The sequence below is a fragment of the Gossypium hirsutum genome, chromosome D04 (assembly GCF_007990345.1).
Source record: "Gossypium hirsutum isolate 1008001.06 chromosome D04, Gossypium_hirsutum_v2.1, whole genome shotgun sequence".
NCBI lineage: Eukaryota > Viridiplantae > Streptophyta > Magnoliopsida > Malvales > Malvaceae > Gossypium > Gossypium hirsutum.
Genome location: NC_053440.1, coordinates 6537406 through 6559314, shown reverse-complemented (window position 1 = coordinate 6559314; position 21909 = coordinate 6537406). Strand labels below are relative to the sequence as shown.

At 32.3% G+C, this 21909-nt stretch overlaps 1 protein-coding gene across 1 annotated transcript; it reads left to right on the top strand.

Moving 5' to 3' along the window:
* Window positions 1–836: 836 nt before the first annotated feature.
* On the top strand, window positions 837–20576 carry LOC107959688 (translation factor GUF1 homolog, chloroplastic). The gene is made up of 21 exons (XM_041091804.1): window positions 837–1305; window positions 3734–3820; window positions 4332–4388; window positions 4589–4654; window positions 6349–6411; window positions 6646–6690; window positions 6784–6884; window positions 7942–8038; window positions 8143–8214; window positions 10332–10486; window positions 10581–10638; window positions 11284–11364; window positions 11496–11582; window positions 12678–12749; window positions 12851–12985; window positions 13097–13170; window positions 13803–13890; window positions 17294–17371; window positions 18274–18349; window positions 18960–19000; window positions 20283–20576. Exons 1-21 carry the CDS (start codon window positions 889–891, stop codon window positions 20376–20378), a joined length of 2046 nt encoding a protein of 681 aa, XP_040947738.1. The 5' UTR covers window positions 837–888; the 3' UTR covers window positions 20379–20576.
* The last annotated feature ends 1333 nt before the right edge of the window (window positions 20577–21909 follow it).

Sequence of the window (21909 nt, the reverse complement as noted above, 5' to 3'; positions counted from 1 at the left end):
AATTTTCCCATATTATTATTATTATTTAAAATCATGCTATTGTTTGATTTAGGATTTAAAATTTTATATTTTTTCGTTGGATAAGTCATAACTTAGTTGATATCAGTATTGTTGTCAATGCACAAGACATGAGTTTAAGTGTGCTGGAGCATGATGAGGGGTTATGAGTAGCTTTAAGCAGATAATTTATCAATTTTTTATATGTATACATTATAATATTATATAGGCTTACCCATAAATTAGTACATAAACTACTACATAAACTATACGCATTTTCCATCTTAGTACCTGAACTTTTTTTTGTCACAAGTGGTACTTAAACTATTTTTTCCTTAAGTTGGTACCTCTTTCAATCAGATTGTTAAAGTTTATTTTAAAAGAAGTTTTAGCACAGAAATTGGTACCACTTTTAATAACAAAAAAAAAAGTTTAGGTACCAACTTAAGAAAATGGTATAGTTCAGGTACTAATTTACGGGTTGAGATTTTTTTGTCCTTTCTAAAAATAAACTTAACGATTTGACTAACCAATGTACCAACTTGAAAAAATTAGTTTAGGCAAGGGCAAAGCAGGATTATGATATTGAGGAGCCAAAATGAGGTTTCAAAAGTTTGGGGAGCTAAATGTAAAAAAAAAAAGCTTAAAAAGGACTTAAATTAAACAATTCATAACTACAATAGACTAAAATTATTGTTTTACCCCTCAATTAAATTAAATTAGTGAAGTCCATCTCCGTTGTGGCTTTACCCAAAAGCTTAGGATTGTTCCATATTTTGTGGCCCGAAACAAATTGAATTCCATTTTAACAATAATACCCTTTTATTTTAAAACACCAACCAAAGACGCCCGGGCTAAAACTCTTCAGAAAAATATTAAAAAAAAAAAAAAATGGCCAAGGAGCTTTGCTCTGGGGTAACAGCTTTGTTATCCATAAACACTTGGCAAGGCCAGCAGCACCACCACCATTGGGCGAGGTCCCAGCTGTCCCCGCTTCCCATCTCAGCCACTCATCGACTCACTAAGCACTCCCGGTTTCGAGTAGTCTGCCAGAGCGTCGAGACACAGGCCAAGACCGAGATATATGACCCGGAGTTTGGTGCCAAAGTTGGGCAAGACCGTCTCTTGAAGGTCCCTGTTTCTAACATTAGGAATTTCTGCATCATAGCACATATTGATCATGGGAAATCAACTTTGGCTGACAAGTTGCTTCAGATGACGGGTACTGTACAGAAGCGAGAAATGAAAGAGCAGTTTCTTGATAACATGGACTTGGAGAGGGAAAGAGGCATTACAATCAAGCTTCAGGTGACTTTTCGGATTGCACAAATTCTTTTGCTATTAAAACCCAGTGCTGCAAAGTGTTTTGATGGATTTCTACACCCTTATTTCTTGTCAGTATATTACTAGGCGTAGCTTGGTTCTACTTACAAAGAGTGGGGGAAAAAATACAGACATGCTTCTCTCTTGTGCTTATAAGGGTTCGGTGGGAAGAGTTTATAGAATTCTAGTTCAAAACGTCCATTTCAGTGGTTTGAAGCTCTAAGCAGTCCCGTACCATAGTGAAAAGGGAACTGAGTAATTTAATCTCTATACATTTGATATTTGTGCAAACAAATAAAATTGATAGCAGTGTTAGTGGAAAATCATTCAACGTGAGCTTTGGAAATGTAACAAGTATATGAGCTGGTATCTTACGAAGCATATGTTCTTAATATAAAAAATTCTTTCATTGTTTTAGTTCTATCTATAGGTCTAGATTGTCAGATTTCAGAAGTCCACAGTTTTCTATCAACATTGTTATCAATTTTACTCATTTGGATAATATTAAAATACAAGTACTAAATTACTCAGTTGTATTGTATATGGACTAAAGTGCATCTTTGATTATATTATAAGAACTAACTCTACTTTAATCGCTTCAGTGTATCTTTCCCATCTGCACATTTGCTCTTACTTCTTCTTGCTGACTGTAATTTGAGGAGAAGGTATCCTTGTTATCATTAGAATTCTAGTTCAAAACTGCTTCAGTTTTCATTTTGAGCTGCCCAGTCTGTGCATATTGCACATTGCATGCATATAAGTGCGTGAATGTCTGTGCTAGTGTGACAATTTAATCATATATTTGGCTTTGTTATCCTTAATGTTTAACAGTATCATATTGGATGTTCTATATGCATGAAAATGGGAAGAGGGATTTCCTTACTTCTAATAATTCATCCATCTGCTTTTCAATTTCTTATTTGAATTGGTTGACATTGGAAAATGCCACAGCAGAAATGTATAAGGAGACTTGGCTAAGTACAAGAGAGCATTGATAAAATCTAAAGCATCTAACATTTCCATGCACAAAAATGCTACCTTGTTAGGGAGTTTCTCTCCCAATTTAGTTTCCAAAGCAAGCTCTCCTTAGTTTTGTTCGGTACTTATTAAATTTTTTTTGGGTCAAAAAATAGTTTTACCAAGTCTCCACCCATCTTATTGTAGAGCAAATAATTGAAATTGGAGTTTGACTCTTTTTATCAATCTTGCACATTTCCTAAAACTTCACATTCCAATCCAAGCCAACCTCCCATCAGGCCTGGATAAACAATACTTGACTTTGAACTCTTATTTTCATGCACTCTACCGCATTGAATGTCTTCTCTAAAGGAGATAAGATTTCTCACATCAAAAGAAACACAAGCGTGAACAGCATCTTATTTTTCATGCACTCTACCACATTGAATGTCTTTACTAGCCAACTCTCAAATTTCAACAACTTACTTTGTGAGAAGCTTTGTACTTGAACAGCATCTTGCCTTTATGCTTCTTACTTTTCTTTATGCTAATGCTACAAATTATTGGTTCCGTCAATCCCTTTTTCTTTTATGTATAAATAATAACAACAAACTAAGCATTTTCTCAAGGTCAATTACAAAACTGCCTTGTATGCGTTTGAAAATTGCATTTATATGCTTATATCTTTCCTATCTTTGACATCTCCTTTATCATAGTTGCAGGAAACTTCATGCCTATTAAAATTTTCTTTCACATCCCTCCCCATGAAGTACAGCCACGCTTGAATGAGACAAAGATCTCTCTCTCTCTCTCTCATGTGTGCGCACATAGACATTATAATTCAATTAAACATCTAACTGTTTAATTGCCAAACCTTTCAAAGTAAACACCAAAACCTTGCTTTCTGATGCGACTTCTTTTTTTTTTTCTTTTTGTCTTTGCTTGAAACTCTATGCCTTCTGTGGAAAGGCTTCAATACCATGTCAAGCTAGAAGAACCAAGTCAGCCTTTCTTGCAAATTTGATGGATCCTCTCTTTGTACACTTTTGTGCTAGTCTCATATCTCTTAATTTCTTATCAAAGTCACTGTTTAGTGAGACACAGTGGGATGCTGTAATTTTATACTTTGACTTCAGGTGTAGGAGTATTGATATCTCCCATTTTATCCTTCTATATGCCTTATTCTGACATGATAACAATCCAATTCAGAACTACCTTTCATATAGTTTTCTCAAGGAATATATATATAGATTATGCCTTGCAACAATTTTTGAATGTTGACTTGCTTTTTAATATTGGAGAACTCATGTGTCTAAGCTAAATTGATCAAAAAGGTCAGATTAAGCATTCTTGATTTTGCATGCTTGCTGTTCATGGAATCTGTTATGAGGTTATCTCTTGATTATATGCAATTTTTCCTGATAGTTGATGTTCCAGCTAATTTATCTATTTGCAGGCATCTCGAATGCGTTATATGTTTGAAAATGAACCATATTGCCTGAATCTAATTGATACTCCTGGGCATGTAGACTTCTCTTATGAGGTACTTATCTATATTTGATATAGCAGATACAGACAAAACTTGTTACTGCTTCACATTTCAATATATAACTGCCTTTGCTCATTTCTAATTCAATGTCAGGTCTAGAAGTTTTTTCTCCCAAGTTGTAAAAATAAACTATTCTTACCACATTTGCATGATCAGACCATATTAGGCAATGAGCTATAGCATGCAAGGTGGAATAAAGTTGTTATCTTATTGAACTAGGAATTTGATGTAGTATAGATACTTGTCATGGCTTATATATAGTTAGTTACAAATTTCAAGTCTAGAAAAATTTTCTAATGATGAGGTTATTGTTGTTAAGAATGATATATGGGAACATTCTTCTTTTTGCATGTGGGGACTGACAAACATACATGGCCACTTAACAACAACTCCTTTACGATTTACATATACGTAGATTCTCTGGTAGAATGATTCTTTTCATAATTTGCCCTGAATTTAATAACTATTTGGTTTCCTTTCTTTCTGACACACATTTTTTATTTAGGTTTCCAGATCACTTGCTGCTTGTGAGGGTGCTCTACTTGTTGTAGATGCTTCTCAGGTTACTTTATGCTTGCCACTGCTTTGAATTGATAATTTAATCTCTTTAAATGATTTCAAGTTATAGTCCATACTTAATTTGACCTTTTATTTTGAGGATAGTATTCTGGAACTTAAATATAGTTATATCTACCTTAGCACTGTTGCTGCTGCTGCTGCTGCTATTATTAGTGTTACTGGACAGCATGTATTCTGTTGTAGGGTGTGGAAGCACAAACTCTGGCTAATGTATATTTGGCCTTGGAGAACAACCTTGAAATCATCCCTGTAAGTTTAGTCATCCTTTGTTTTGTTGTTCAACTTAGTAAACTTACATTCCGAAGTTAGCTCATTTGTTTGGTGACCGACTTATTAAAACAACAAACATAATTATTTTAACTAACCATGTATGTGCTGTGGCTATTGTTACTATTGTTACTATTTTCTTTCATAAAGTACTTAGGTTTTCCCACATTCTTTGGTCTTGGATGCTGTTGAATATGATGTGTGATGACATGGAAGGCAAACTAGGTTACAAAATCTGATATAGGTGTTGGAGAGATTGGGATAAGCTGTTCAAGCTATCTGGACCTGATTAATCTATACTTTAGACAAATGATACGAAAAAGGGACAAAGCAAGCTGTTTGCCTCACACTAATATATTTACAGGTTAAAAATACTGAAATAGCCCTTGCACTTTGCAAAAGTTTCCCGTATAAGCCACTATTCTTTTATTGTACCCAATTTAGTCTTTAAAGTAACAATTTTTTTGAAGTAAGCCTTATTTTGGATGGAATCCCATTAAAATCCATTTTCTCTGGCATTTTAGGGTTTACTTGGCCATTACTTTGCTATATCAGCATTTGCCTGACCATTATCTTTTCCATATCAGCACACATGGGGTACATTTTGAAAATTCATGCCGACTTTGTGCTTTTATGGCATGGCACATCAGTTTCGCAGAGCCCTTATTTTTCCATCTATGTGCCCTGTCGACACCTATGTGGCACGTATAAAGTCCATTTTTACCTTGATGTGGCAAACAAAGTGGGTTCCAATGTTTTCCATCCAAATAAGGGCTTTATTAAACGAAAATGTTACCTGGGGCTCAATTGGGTACTATAGAAGGATCTGAGCTTATTTGGGAAATTTTAGAAAGTAAGAGCTTTTTTTAATATTTTAGCCTTTAAGAAACCAGTTTGAAGTTTCTCTTTAGGGCTTGCAACATAAAGTTGATAAATTCTCTTGATGTTCTATTGTGTTGCAGAGAAAGCAATTCAAGCGCTATAGAGGCTGAAATATATTTATCTTTCAAAGTAAACTTACTTGGACCATAAAGTATAGATTAAATTAAACAAAACTTTTATTAATGAATCAGACTGGCCCTTGTAATTGGACGATGAACTTGAAAAAGTGAAGGGAAAAATTTAAAGCTGCTATGGTGCTGCAAACATAAGCAAAGTTTACCATGAAAAATATATGCTAAGATGCTTTGTGCAGCAACTAAGCAGCAAAAACAGGATGGTTCCTCTTCAGCCCTGAATCAAATAAATTTACCAAATCAGTGTTTCAGGCTTGTGACTCTATTATGTTTTATTCCTTTTCTTTTTTACTATAACGGACATATGCTTCTGATTTCCATCGGCATACTTACGAATTTGTGTTTCCTCTGTTTTTAGTTCCTTTCTCAATGAACTATAAATTCTATCTATCTCTTATTTTTAAATGATTGTCTGATGTCTGTTCATATTTCATCATCCTTTATTCATATATATTCACTTGGTTCTATGCTGCTTTCATCCATCTTTCAATATGCTTTTGCTATCTACCCTGAGAACTAGCAATCTGTTTCTCCATTATATATGTGAATCCCGTTTTGAATCTGGTTTACTTTATTTTCTCTCCATCGGTGTTTACATCCATTTTGCCTTTGGATAAGTGATGTGATTTATAGGATGATTTGGTTGCCGTCTTTCTGCAGGTTTTAAACAAGATAGATCTTCCAGGTGCTGAGCCAGATCGTGTTATTAGGGAGATTGAGGAGGTTGGTCAGTTTAGATATTAATGCATTTGTGCAGTGTGTGAGCGTCTGCTCGTGTCTGTGTGTAAATCTGTTGAAGTATTTGCATTGCATCCTCTCATAGTTTTCTGTAAAATTATGGTGCTTTTCTACTGTTGTAATTTTGTAAACTGATCCATCTGCTGGATTTACTAATCATAAGAAATGATTATCATTCTGAGTGTTTTGGACCTACTGCTAAGTTGAACTTCTTTGTAGGTTATTGGTTTAGATTGTAGCAAGGCAATACCCTGCTCAGCAAAGGTTAGTTCAGGACTTCTATTTCCTTTATTTACATGCTCAAATAGTTTCTTGTAGCATATGGTAGATCTGAACATAGGTTTTTTCCTCTGTTAGGAGGGAATTGGTATAACAGAAATTCTTAATGCCATTGTTGAAAGGATTCCTCCACCTCGTGATGCTGCTACGAGTCCACTAAGAGCTTTAATATTTGATAGGTATAATTCTGGCTTTGTTTTATTCATTAAACTTATTGGTTATATTAACTTATACTCTACGGATCATGTCTCACATCTAGTTGACACATATTTCTTTTAGTGGATGTAATATAATTTTTCTCCTATATTGTTTCTATGACCTTGAGTTCTAATGCATGGATCTAAATAAGTTCATAACTTAAATGTCAATAGTGAACTGTACTGTCCTATGCTATTTTCAAATTGCTTTTCAGGTTTCAGTCATGTGATGCATGGAAATGTTTATTTTCTAGTCTGTTAACTTCAATTTTTTATTTTTCCATTTATGTTAAATAATCAATTCAATAACGTGCTTTGCAATGAAATTTATATAGTTCTGTTGCAGTAAAAGGAATAAGGCTGCTACTATGTTGAATCAAAGTGTATGCATGCCATTTCTTTTATCCCAACCATTTGTTTCTCTTTCTGTTTTGTTTTCACTTTAACTTTTTCTTTCTCCCTTCATTCGTTATTTTCTTTCCTTCATCCTTCCATTTTGTGTTATATTATTTATTTAATTTTTAGCCAAAATCTTCCTTTTTATTTATCCATTTTGTTTCCTTTGTTTTTCCTCTCACCTTTTAGAATTTAAAATTTCATCTTTGAACTTATTTATTTAGCTTCTAACATGCATTAGAAAGGAGCAAGAATCAAGTTATTATAAAACCTATTAGTTGAAAATGTATTTAAATATTCAGATATTAATATACAGTATCTCTTGTTATATATTTATAAGTTTAGTATTTTAATATTTAATAAAATATATTTTAAAAATTTAATCTTTTAAATAATAAATATTACACCCTTTTCCTCTTTCTTTCCATGTCTATATCCTGCTTCTATCCACAGTCCGTAGACTTCCTAATGTAATAATTGGTTACTAAATTCAGAAATGTCTACTTCTTGGCATATAACTCATTTCTTATATAACACTTGTGAATATTGCTGCCATCATTGTACGAAGTTTTATTTTTCAGGTTGCATAGTGTTTTCTTGAACTGCCTTGAATTACTTAAATTACTTTGAAATGTCTCCACAGCTACTATGATCCTTATCGTGGTGTTATTGTCTATTTTCGGGTCATAGATGGGAGGATAAAGAAAGGTGACAGAATTTATTTTATGGCCAGTAATAAGGTAAAGCATTATTTATCTTATTCTTTTTGTTCCTTTCTATATAGAATGTACAGTTTCTTTCATCCTTCACATAAAAGTTCTTATTATACACGTCTTACATGCAGGATTATTTTGCTGATGAAGTTGGAGTTTTATCTCCCAATCAATTACAAGTGGACGAATTGTATGCGGGTGAGGTAAATTGATTTTTATCGATGGTTATTTTTTCCTACTAGCATTATTCTGTTTTCTGCTTGCATTCCCTCTCTCTCCCTCCCTCCCTCCCTCCCTCTCCCTCTCCCTCTCTCCCTCTCTTCTCTCAATTTAACACTAAGAAACAAAATATTGAAATAAGCAAATAACACAGGAACATAAATAAGCAAACAATCACGGAATCAATTCACAAAAGTAGTGGTCAGAAAATCTTTCGGTTAATGCCATTTAATAACCTAAGTCGGACAATCACTAATCTAGGCATAATAAGTCAGATGGTCTCAAGATATAGGTTATTGGAGTTGATATTATAGCTTACAGGCTCCTAGTTATACCTGAGTTGGTGTATAACTTATAGGTGGTAACTAGAACTTAATTGTCACTCTCATCATTCTCTCACTAATCCAAGTTAGCCAATATCTTAGAGGCTAGTCTTAACAATTGGTGTATATCTTAGTTTGGGTGACTATCCAACTAATTAGCTAGGGTCAACTCCTGTATCTTCCCTAGATTTTTACTATTTAAGTGTCACTCAGATTAGCAATAGTTAATTGATCCAGTTAATAGCCTAAATTAGATTTTACCCTGTTTGAGTTATTGAACAAGTTAGCTTATGGTGGAAAGCTAATCAGCACAAGTAATCATGAAAACATAATTAAATGAGGGATTAAAACGAAGGATAAGAGAAATCTTATTTGAAATGAAGAACAACTGAAGATCCATTTTTATTGGAATCAAGAATTTTGGTAGCATCCCCTAACAAAAATCCTTCGAAATTGATTACAAAAGCCAAATAGCTGAAAAATTGAACTAAAATCTCAACCTAAAACTAAGAAATGTTCTAAAGCCTAAAAATTTTGTACGGTAGCTTCTTTCTAGTTTACAAAGTGATTACTTTGATAAAAGCATGAAATGGATGGGAAAAGACCTAAAACCTTCGTGCAAAATGCAGCATTTCAATAATCAGTAAGCTGTTGCAGTGCCATGGCTCTAACTTCTGGTGCCACAATCGCTCCGCTTTTTCTGCATCAACTTTTCTCATTCAAATTCCTTAAAACCTTCAAGAAAACTTTGTAAAAGTCCTATTCAAATAAAAGTAAATAAGAACATTATCAAAGCACGAAAAATATGTATAACAAACACTAAAAAGTTCAAATAAAAATGCAAATTAAAAAAAGTAAAATAAGCTAAAATGACTCTAAAACATACAAAAACAACTTAGAAACAAGCTAAATAAGGCCTACAATGGACCTAAGATGAGGAGTCATCAGTTTGGTTTGGGTCATTTAGGGTTCGGATCATTTTTGTTTGGGACATTTGTGTTCAAGTTGTCGACTTTTATATTCAATTAGGTTAGTTTCAGGCTGCTCTTACTGGGTTGAGTTCAAGAACACATTTTGTTAACTTGTGTTTGTGGCACACCTCCAACTTTACTTTTATAACAAAAAATAAATTAATAAAAGAAATAAATTTCATGCCAGCAGTCTTTGATCTAGCTAATATCTCCCTTTACAGTTTTCTAGGCAAAGCTTTTTTTTTTGTTTCTTCACACTTTTGAATCTAACTACTTAGGCATTTGGGGTCATTTTTTTCTTTTCTATTTCATTTGTTGACGAGCCTGTGATATCATTTTGAATGGATTGCCTATTTATCATAAGAACAATAATAAGAACTATTTTTCACTGCATTCACTTTCAAGTAAACTTGTACTAATATTTATAAATAATAAGGAAGTAATAAGTTTTTCCTTAACTCATGTAATTTGGGAAATAACATCTTCCCAAACCCTCTCATTGATAGGCTATAGAACACCTTCAAAGCATGTGTTGAGCATATCTGATCTATGAAAATGTGTAAAGAATACAAATTGAAAAATAAAATAGGGTCCTCATACCGAATTAAAGCAGTCTACCTAAAACATATTTGGAGTATCTTGAGAAGTGCCACATGAATATAAGGCTACTCACGCAAATGATGTATGATATGACCACTTAAGCTGAACAATGTTGACACATTTGTGTCTTCTCTATCTTAATTGAACTTTTCCCCCAATTCTCTTTCTTTCTGTGTTCAACCTTTTATATTATTTGAATGCTTTTAGGTAGGATACCTTTCGGCATCAATAAGGTCCGTTGCAGATGCTAGAGTGGGTGACACTATTACTCACTATGATAGGAAAGCAGAAAGTTCATTGCCCGGATATGAGGAAGCCACTCCAATGGTCTTTTGTGGTCTATTTCCTGTTGATGCAGACCAGTACATTCAGTTTTCCTTTATCTTGAATTTCAAAAGCTCATTGCAAGTGCCTGTCTGTGGCATTATTCATTTTTATGTAACGTATTGCTGGCAGGTTTCCTGAGTTGCGTGATGCTTTGGAAAAATTGCAACTGAATGATGCTGCATTGAAGGTAATTTATATAACTAAACATAATATCTAACAAACTCTTGTTATTTTTTAATGCTTAATGCATTTATGTTTTTTTGCTTCAAACGGAAGTAGGTTATCGAAATCATTGTTATTTTGAAAACAAGATTGCTCTGTAGCTGTCTAGAATTTGTTTTTGGTACACTTCCACTGCCTTTATTGCATGGTCAGAGAGGCATATGTTTCCACTTAAAATAACGTATATTCTTCATACCACACTGCTAGGATTGATAAAATGAGTCTGAGCCCATAAACCAGACTGAAAAAAATCTGAAACTTGATTTGACGAAAGTGTCGAAGACTAAAACCTGAACAACCCAAACTCATGTGGCTTGATCCCTAAACAGCCAAGGTCAAAATGACTAAGCCCAAAATGATCCATGTTATTGAGATCGACTCAATCATAAAACCTGTAATAACTTGAATTTATTATTAAAATATGAATAATTGAATTGTAAAAAATATTTGTTGCAAAGCATAACTTTAATTATCAATTTTTTATTTCTTCATCTGATTTAGTTGCAAACTACATCAATCTTACCATATATGTTAGTATTGATAGTTTTTCTGATGAATTACTTCAGTGTGATAATATCTGTTTCTTATTCTTTTGGTCTTATATTTATAGTTTGAGCCTGAGACCTCAAGTGCTATGGGTTTTGGCTTTAGATGTGGCTTCTTGGGTCTTCTCCACATGGAAATTGTTCAGGCATGACTCTTTTGCCCCTGAAGTTCTCTTATATATATATAAACGCGTCTTGCTGTTGCTTCTTACTACAAGTTCAAATTCTGGAGAATTTTTGAATTCAGTGTTGGCTCTAACAAATTTTTTTTTTACAGGAAAGACTTGAAAGGGAGTACAATCTGAGCCTTATAACCACTGCTCCTAGTGTCGTGTACAGAGTGAACTGTGTAGATAATGAAACAGTAATTTCTCCTCAACCCGATAACACTTTTTATTTATATCATATTTCAAGAATGTTTCCAAGAAGCTGACGCTGTGTTATAGCTGATTATGCCTTTGCGTCAAAAAGAAACTCAGGAATTTTGAGAAAACAGTTATAACCAATTTGCATTGTCATGCTGATTTCCCTTTGTATGGAATACTTCATCCATGTTGTTTTGCATTGAACGGAATGATTTCTCTCCATGAAAAAAAAAATGACAATATTTGGGCAAGTATTGAGATGAAACCTAATATCTTATAATTTCTGAAGATGCTCTATGTGTGTGTGCATGCACCCCATTCTCCTAACAGAAAACGGATGACTGTGAGTATTTGAATCTGACTATGCCTGCATGGAACTTTTGAATAAATAGATTGAAATTTTTAATGGAAAAGATTTGTGTGTTTTATGGACAATATGGACATTTTTCTCAGATGCACTTAGGAAATTATTACTCCTGGTAATTTAACATGCTACAAAACTTGAAAGATTCCCTTAATGTTTCCTATGTAGAAAAATTGTTCTTTATCATTTGATTTCTAGAGGTACCAAATTTTCTATGTTGTTTCCTTAGTTCATGCTAAAACTGTACAAGGAAGCTAGTTTAGTAGGATTCTTTGGTTTCATCCTGAAGTAGCTATGCTGTCTTTCTAACCACAAAACTCTGATCCCACTATCAAAGGAAGAATAGAAAAAAGTAAAATTAGTGGCGTTTCAGTTTCTTGTCAATTTCTTTCATCATGGATTTCTTTGTCCTTAGCCAGCATAATGGTCCTATTCTCTTGGGCAAGCTTGTAGCCTCTAGATGCTTGTTAACTTTATTTGAATTATTGTTTCTAGTACCAGTGGCATCATTTTTCTGTTGGCAACAAGTTGATTGAATATCACTGTGTTTCTAGATGATTTTCACAGTATTTGGTGATGGAGAAGTATTTATTGTTCATATTCCGCTAATGGAAGGCTTATATTTGTTATTTCTGATTGATAAGTTGGTTTTTCCTGTGCAAGAAACTTGTTTAATTATAGCATGTTTCATCTCATACTTGATGCTTTTCAAATATGAATATTACTGAAGGTTGAGTGCTCAAATCCATCTTTGCTTCCTGAACCTGGACAACGAAGGTCAATTGAGGAGCCAGTTGTTAAGGTTATTTCATTTATCTTGAGTTATTTATTACTTAATTATTTTAAATGAGACTGTCTAACTTGCAATCTCATATGCTATTCTTTATCATTTGACATTTACAGATTGAGATGCTTACACCGAAGGACTATATTGGTTCTCTGATGGAATTGGCTCAAGACAGAAGAGGAGAGTTCAAAGAGATGAAATATATCACTGAGAATAGAGCATCCATCATATATGAGTTACCCCTTGCAGAGGTGAAATCTTCCTGCTTTATATTCAGCCAAAGATCTCTTTATAGATGGCATCAACCACTTTTATGTATAATTTTCCATTATTCTTTCACTCACTCTATGTTCATTTCACAGATGGTAGGTGACTTTTTCGACCAATTGAAGTCCAGAAGTAAGGGCTATGCTAGCATGGAATATACTTTCATTGGGTGAGTTCTTGCAAGAGTAGCTGTTATATTCTTATTTCTAGGGTAATAAACTGCTTTCCTTGTCTCACTGGTAGTAAACACTTGAGAAGTTTATCTAGTGTGTTTTTATTCTATATCACAGAGACTTATCTTGAATAAGAAATAAAATGTAAGATACATAATAAGGGAGAATCTGGGAATTCAGCTTTGTGAATTGGTATCCTTTACATTTTATCTCTATAATTTATTGCAGAGGCTTTTATCTTTATACTTTGTCATTTTGCAAGAAACAATGACTTTTGAGTTAACTCCATACTACTTTTGTTTCTCAGAGACTTGACATATTTTTCAAATATTCAATTCATTTTGCCTAATTATTCTTCTTTTTTCCCTAGGTTTACATTTCCCCCATTGTATCTTTTCATCTCTCAACTATTTCGCATTAAATAGTAATAATTTGAAATGATGTTTTGTCTTGAAATTTAATTGCTTAACACTATTAAAAGAAAACATTTCATGATTATGCGTTGATGTTGGAAAGTTATTGAGCTCTTACAATTAAATAGAAATATTTATTTTGGGAAATCAAGTATTTCAAAGTTGTGTTTGCACCATTGTCACAATCGTGTAATCATTTCTTCTTTCATTACCAGGTATAAGGAAAGCGAATTGATAAAGCTTGACATTCAGATTAATGGTGAGCCCGTGGAACCATTGTCCACTATCGTGCACAGGGATAAGGTAAGGCTCATCTTTCATTATGTTTTAACTCTTAGGAGAAATAACCTTTTCTTATGTTTAAATTCTGTCATTCTTGGTGGGATTCTGTCGTTTGAAATAAGTGCAAATTTCTTATAAATTGAGTCAACACATTTTTTTTTCAAAAATTTTAGTTCCAATAAGATTTCCATAGAAGGAAATGACTTCTTGATCAACTAAAAGACACCCTATGCGACTTTTTTTGTTTGACTTAATCCTTTCTCTCTTGATAACCACTTCTTGTAGGAGTTATCAAGTAGGAAAGTATATATTTTTTCTTACTGGAAAGGGAGTAGATAGCTTGTATGGATTGCGAATGTGATGGAAGAAAGGTTGATGTGCTAGCATTGATGGTGGGGTTTTAAATGTGGCAAAAAGATTGCCCTAGATTACCTTGTTTGAACAAGGTAATTGGTTGGTTGATGGGAATGCTAAAGATAGGTAGGATGTGATTAGTGTGGCTGAAGAGGTTTAGGATGAATAAAAAAATGGTTACCTATTAAATAAGAAGCATAGTTATTCTAATTGAATGAAAGTGTAATTACTAGGGTAGTAATTACACTCTCTTGTAATTACAAAGAATTATAATAACTTAGACGTGTTTGGCTAATAGAGTGTAATTACATTCTAATTCTCTATGTCATGTTTGGTAGTACAATTTGTAATTACACAACTACATAAATTATATTTTTAAAAAATATTAATTACTATAAAAATTATTAGTATGATAAAAATAATTTCTAAACAAGTAAAAAAAATTAAAATCAAATCATTATATGTTAGTCTAAAAAAGTAGATACTACGATTACTAATAAAAATAGCAAGAAAAATAAACATCATATGCAATTTTATCTAATTGTTCTAGTGCATATTTGTTGGTTTATTCCATCTTTATTATTTAACATATGCTTCTAAATTCTTTTCATCATCTGTTAGTCCTTGACTGAGTTTATCATCATTTGAAATTGAATCTGCATCATTAAGATTATCAAGATCTCATTCTTGCATGTACATTTCGTAGTACATGGATCATTCAATTCCACCTATGATTGAAGTTATAAAATATGCAACATGTTAGTACGATCCACATTTTTCAACCACATTTGAAAGACTTGAATGTGTCAAATTAAAGAGTTCGCGAGTTGTTTATGGTGCTTGTGTCTGACACTATTCTTTCAACTGGTATCATACCCCATGATATGGTGTAATGAAACCTTTTTATTTTACATAATTAGCATCAGCCTTATAATATTTAGTTTCACAGTTCAAATAGTTTGTAGCTTTAATTATAAAAACTTAATTTGGAGAAAGATTTATACTATGTTATATCCCTTTTTATAATATGTAAATTAAGTCAAAATAATATGAAATTTATAATAGTTAACCTTTATAAAAAAAATACTTTATAAATTGTCCAAAGGTTTCATAATACTTCTTATAAATAATATAATTTTTGCCATTACTTTTAAAAGTTTATTTTAATAAATAAGTTATGATAAAAAAACTATAACTTTTTTTATGAATAAGTGTATTGTTTTTTTATAACTTGTGTAATTACAAGCATTACACCCAAATCCAATTACTAGGTGACTTTTCAAACACTACTTAAAAAGAAATTGCTCTAAGGACTGAAACCAGAACCCAAAAAAAAAAGGAAAAAAGTCCATAGAAGGTATTGAGATTATGGGTGCAATGAAAAATATGAAAGTTGAAAAGTGTGCACATGATGTGGGAAGAAGGAAAGCCTGGCTAGCGAATTTGTTTCAGTAAGACATATACTTTTGAGAACTACTAGAAGGCTGGATGAGCTCACAAAAAGCACTTTGGTGCATCAATGCAAGAATAAAATGGACATAAAAGAATTTCAGCTTAAGAGGTTTCAATATTGAAGAGTTGCATTATAAAGTTGCTGGTAAGAGTGGCTATCTAAAGATTAAGGCATCAGATTAGCATGTTGTAGATTGTTACACCAAGAATGTCAGTCGTGAAAGCTACTTATCAGTTGCAGGGCTTCATAGGGAACCTTAGTGGTAAATAGAAGGATCCATAAATGGTGTTCATTGAACTTAGAAAAGCCTAGAATGGAGTCCTTAGAAGGTAATTTGGTAACTCTTGGAGAAAGGAGTCCTTATAGCATGTATAAAAATCATAAAGGACATCTTTCAAAAAACCAAATCATAAAGGACATGCATAATGGCAATCACATGTGAGGACCAACAGACAAATGACAACCTATTTGTCAATGGTAGTAGGTATACATCTTTTAGAGATTTAGGTAGGGTTGGCAAAGTAGGCCCAAGCCCGAAAGCTCATCCAAGATAGATTCTGATCCGATTTGAGTTTGACTTAAAAAGTGAAAAGCCCAAATCTGGAAAAACTGAGCCTAGAAGTTCAAATCCAAAAGAATCCAAACCATAAAAGCTTGAAATTGACATGATCCATAACCTGCAAAAGCCCCAACCAGTTACAATCAGAGCCCTAGGGCAAGCTGTCTAGTGCTCCTCTTTTTTTATTTGAATTGTTACAAATATTTACTGGTATTCTTTGAGTAAAAGGTTATATTCCATTTATGTCTGTGGTTTCAACTTTTACCTCGTGGCACCATGTGGTTCTTTTTTTTTTCCTTTTGGTTATAATTATCATCCTGTATTTAAATTCTATAAACTCAGGGAGTTATGCCGCTAAATTTATCAGCTAAATTATAAAAATACCCTCAACTCAAAAGTCATCTATTCACATTAAGGTTCTTTTCATAATTTTATTAGATAAAATTGGCTAGCTAATCCTCTATGTAACTGAAACTTAACTACAAGGTTCTAATTGGAAAAGAAAAAATCATAAGGTGCTATGTGGGAATGGTTGAAATAGGAGTTGTATAGAATTTACCCCATATATTTTCAGCCTCTGGTGTTCATACAGCCTATCTGAGTCTAGAGTAATTCAGGAGTGTCTCAATATATGTATATCAGGTGAGATTGTAATGTAAGTAATAATGAGCATTTTGTGAATACAAATAAATTATACAAGTAAATTGCTAACCTAAGTAAAACTTAATGTGTCAATGTTGTTATACATTTCTATTGGTCTGGTCTTTGTCTAAAACTGTCATTCAAATCTTACAGGCTAAAAGCATATTAACAACCATGGTCCAGATTGTTTTCTTGAATTTTCTTCCAACCTAATTTGTATAATGCTTTAGTATGTTATTAGTTGAGAATGTTTTGCTAGTATTGATATGTGTTTGCTTGCATTCTTAATTTCTGGTTTTAACAGTTGTGATATTAAAATAGTGTGACTCCTATCTGAATTTCGGCAACTTTCTATGAATTTCATATTTTGTATGTTGAATAAGCAGTTTAATTAAATATCAGCTAACATTTTGTAGGCATATTCTGTTGGGAGGGCTTTGACTCAAAAGCTGAAGGAGCTTATACCTAGACAAATGTTTAAAGTACCAATTCAAGTAAGATGTGCACACTTGAAATATTATTGAATGTATCCCCATATGATGATTTATTTTCATTTTAACCAATTCTTTTTAAGTCTGGTATATATTATCATTTAAAGACTACATAAAGCGTGGAAGCTGCTTTATTGTTACATTTATCTGTGAATTTGATTCCATTGGATGAAATAATGTGGTTCAGTATTTAACACTCTAAAAATTATAACCGTTTAATATATTTATACTACCATAACAGTTTTGCTGTCATTATTAAACTTCTTCTGTTAATGCTGGTGAGTTTCTTTTTGAAGTCGCTTTGAAACAAAGGGTAAATCAGACTGATCTTTTCATTCAACTACTAAGTAGGGTTGAGTCATTTACCTTTTTGAAACAAAGTTTGAAATAATTTAATGTGATCTATTCAACTCTTCTATTTTCTATTTGAGGGTGCAAGGATTGATCCTTGGACATTGAAACTAAGAATTCATTCAAAACCAGCAGTGCTCTTCTCCGCCAGTATCCTAAGACGAAACAACAAAGAACACTGTTTTTGATTAACACTGTTGATCATGCACTAATAACATTGAACTAAACAGCTGCAGAAGCAAATATAATGTATTCATGCAAGGTTACTATGGAGTTTTTCTTCTGTTTTAGTCATATATTGTGTTTAAATATATCTTTGAGGTGCTTGTGTTGTCCAGTATCTACTATTTATTATCATACATTGTGGTTAAGAAATGTCATCTTCTGTTAACTCTCATTATCTACTATTGGAAACAAGAAAAGGAATGGGAAAAGAAGAAAACCTTTGCCCTTTGGGAATGTTTTTCATTTTGACTGAAGTATTTTTATTTTTTCACCCATCATTAGATTGATGCTAACTCAATTCCAATTTATGTGCTGCATACTCATTTCAGGCATGCATAGGTTCAAAAGTAATTGCTAGTGAATCTTTATCAGCAATTAGAAAGGATGTTTTGGCCAAATGTTACGGTAAGTCTATTTTGGAATGGATTTTTCTATGTGAAGCATTTCCCTCTTCACTTATTGTAGACACTCTTTCCAACAGTCTTAAACTTGGACTTGGATGTGGGGATGAGTGGGGTTTTTTGGTTTGTCAATTGCCTTAATTTGAAGCGATGAGGATAGGAGTCCTTAAGGGCGTTGGGAATCTTTATATATTAATAATGTAGTATATGTTCATCTACATAAATTTTGATTGATATGTTTGATTACAATTATCATAGATGTTGGAAGAAGGAGACTTTGGATAATAATGGATTTATTGTTAAAAAATTCTTTACAACATAATTGTTCTGAATTCTAATTATAGTTAGGCTTCAGATTTACCTCAGTTCCAATTGTTGAGAATCTTTGATTTATTTGACAGCATTGAATAGCTAATCTTAAGGGATTATAGCTGATTTTTAGAGTATCTAATTACAGATATTCTTTCCTTATATGATTCAATGCTTCATGTATACATATCTGTACATATTTCTAAGAAATACATAGTTTTGAGTTAGTTTTTCCCCAATTTTATTCTAATGATTCATTAGTGTCTTTTTATTGCACGATGACAAGATTTTGTTTAACTTCATAGGTGGGGATATCTCAAGAAAAAAGAAACTCCTCAAGAAACAGGTACTGTTTTTTTCTTTTTGCTTCTGAGAATCGGACCGTGATATGGTTTCTTATCTTGGTTTGCCCTCAAACCAAAAATATTTGTGTTGGGTTGCAGTAGTGAAAGCATGCTTATTGCTAGTTACGTAGTCATCCTGTTAGCTCTTTATCATATCAAGATGAATTTCATTATAATGAACTGTTACAAAATAATGATTAACTATAAGTGCTTGACAGACATTTTCATCCATAGAGAAGAAGATAGCAAGAACATTTAGGAGCTTCTCACAATCATGTTACATAGTCATCCTGTTAGCTCTTTTGAACTGATAGACAAGATCTGGCTAGTCAATTGCTTCATCTAGAATAGTAAAATCGTACAACTGTACCTTGACAATGTTCAGGCGAAACTAATCAAGCTTCATAACAATAAGTGAGGCGGATTTGGACAGTGATATTCTTCAATGCTCTAAACTAAGTGATTCATTACAGTTCAACATTAAGTCAGAAGTGGTAGATTTGGATATTGATGCTTCAAACACTCTTGTTGAGGGTTACTTTGGTATGTAACCAGTTAAGAGTGTAAATAGTCACTCCAACCTAAAAGTTTTAACTATTAGGTGCATGTCAAGAAATAGTATCCATTAACAAACCTTTCTACAACAAACCCAAAGTTGCAATTGTTGGCAACTATGTTACCTTATCAAGAACCACTTTAACTTACCTGAAGTTATAGGGTGAATGTTAGAGAGTAGTTTGTATTCATTAACAAAGTTATATAAATGGTTTACCCGTTTGGCAGAGACAAACCCTGATAAAGATTGAAATTTTAGATGCTTGAGATTAAACGCAAAGTGAAGAGTTTAGAAATAAATTACCAAATATAAAGGAGTGATTCCATAGCTTTAATCTCAAGCCATGTAATCACATGAATGTGCATCCTAAAACACTTTGAAACATTATCACTTGATGTTGTTAAGGTCCCAAAAGCATTACACTATGAGCTAGGTTGCTTCGAATAATTGGAAAAAAAAGGTATAATTGCTTCTGGAAACACTTCTAAACTGACATCTACTACTTCAAAAGAAGTTACATGTGGATATTTAGAGTTAAGTACTCCTACAGTAACCGATTGAATCTATTAAAAAATATTGAAAGTCTTAAAACAAACACCTAATATGATACGAGACTCAAAAGTAAAGCAGAATAACATCATTGGCACTGCATCAACAAAACATGAATCTCTCCAAAATCTTATTTATTTTGCCTCTGAAAAAACCAATTTCCTTTGTTAACATAACAGGCTGAAGGGAAGAAAAGAATGAAGGCAATAGGTAAAGTAGATGTACCACAAGAAGCCTTCATGGCAGTGTTGAAACTTGAGAAGGAGGTCTTATGAATTGACCATCCCACACTACACTGCAATACAATACAATTGTATCTTGTAACTTTCTCAAATTATTTCTGCTAAAACATTAATTAAATGTTCAGTTTGTTGTGCCTGAAGTCCTGTGGTAAATTCTGATATTTAATTGAGGCCAATTACAATATTAAATTGTGCAGAAAAAGATTTCAATTTATGATCTTTTCAACTAAATTTCTTGCAAACCGTTTTGTTTTGTTACATGCCAATATATATATATTAGTTTTGCTATCTTAGTCTTCTTTACTAATTTAACTATACCTGTGATATATCTAATTTAAATAAGGCAGTAGGTAAGGTTAAGTCATAGAAAATAAAGAAATACTCGAGATTTCAAAATTGAGTATAGAGGGGATATAAAAATACAGGGAAAGTAAGATTGAAAAAGGACAAGGACAACATTTTCCATTACTTTTAGTTCAAGTCTTGAGATAAATTTGATATTTAAATTATTTAGTTCACGTGATTATTATGATTAATTTAATCCTAAATCATAACATATATTCTATCTATTTAATCTTAAATTTAAAAAAATGAACAAATTTAATTACGATATTTATAAAACTTATTATTTTAATTTAAATTTTAAAAATTCAATAAATATGTCTATCAATTTAATTTTAATTTTAAAAATTAAAAAAAAAGGTATATAAATATGATGTTGCATCTGCGATCCCCCCTTGTCTACATCGCTTGCCTACACCGGTGAATCCTTTAGTATCACGTGCCTGCACCGGTTGTCTGTAAATAACATTATAGATTGATATGGTTGATATGCTATATATTTATGTGATTTTGTCATCGATTCGATTGATTCATCCGATTCGCTTAAATAAAAACGATAATAGAAAATTTAAATCATATACTTAGTTTTAACTAATTTTTTTATCTAATTTAACCGGTCTGCATAAATTTTCCAATTAATCGATTCAATGCTTTTTTCTAGATTAATACCCCAATTTATTTCTAACTCGATTTGTTTACACAAATTTGATGAACTTTCAATATGTTTATGTGAGAAATATATTTTAATTCATTATATATTTAAATATCAAAAAGGTTAAAATATGTTATTAGCCTTTGTATTTTGACAAATTTTGATATTTAATTATTGTACTTTAAAAGAAAAAAATTTCAATCATCAATTTTTAATTTAAAAATCTTAATCTGATCATTATCTTTATTATCGATGGTAATTTCTGTCAAAATTTGTCAACTTAACATATAAATTTGTCAATCATAGCCAACCCTGTATGAAGACATCTTAATTAAAATTTTAAATTGATAAATTTTGACAGAAAATATATACAATTTTAATGATTGGACCAAGATATTCAAATAAAAAAAATACAGGAATTGAATTTTTAACTTTTAAAATACAGGACTAAATCTAAAATTTTGTAAAGTACAAGAACTAATGGCACATTTTAACCCAAAACAACCGCGGGAGTTCCCACCGTTTTTCGTCTCGTGTCCTAAAAGGAAAAAAGAAGCCACTGCTGCGCCG

Excerpts from the sequence above, each read along its gene's own strand:
- LOC107959688 (XM_041091804.1), top strand. The coding sequence starts at position 889 with ATGGCCAAGGAGCTTTGCTCTGGGGTAACAGCTTTGTTATCCATAAAC. Across the intron at positions 6,691-6,783 it reads CAATACCCTGCTCAGCAAAG|GAGGGAATTGGTATAACAGA; the intron begins GTTAGTTCAGGA and ends TTCCTCTGTTAG. Across the intron at positions 11,365-11,495 it reads TCCACATGGAAATTGTTCAG|GAAAGACTTGAAAGGGAGTA; the intron begins GCATGACTCTTT and ends TTTTTTTTACAG.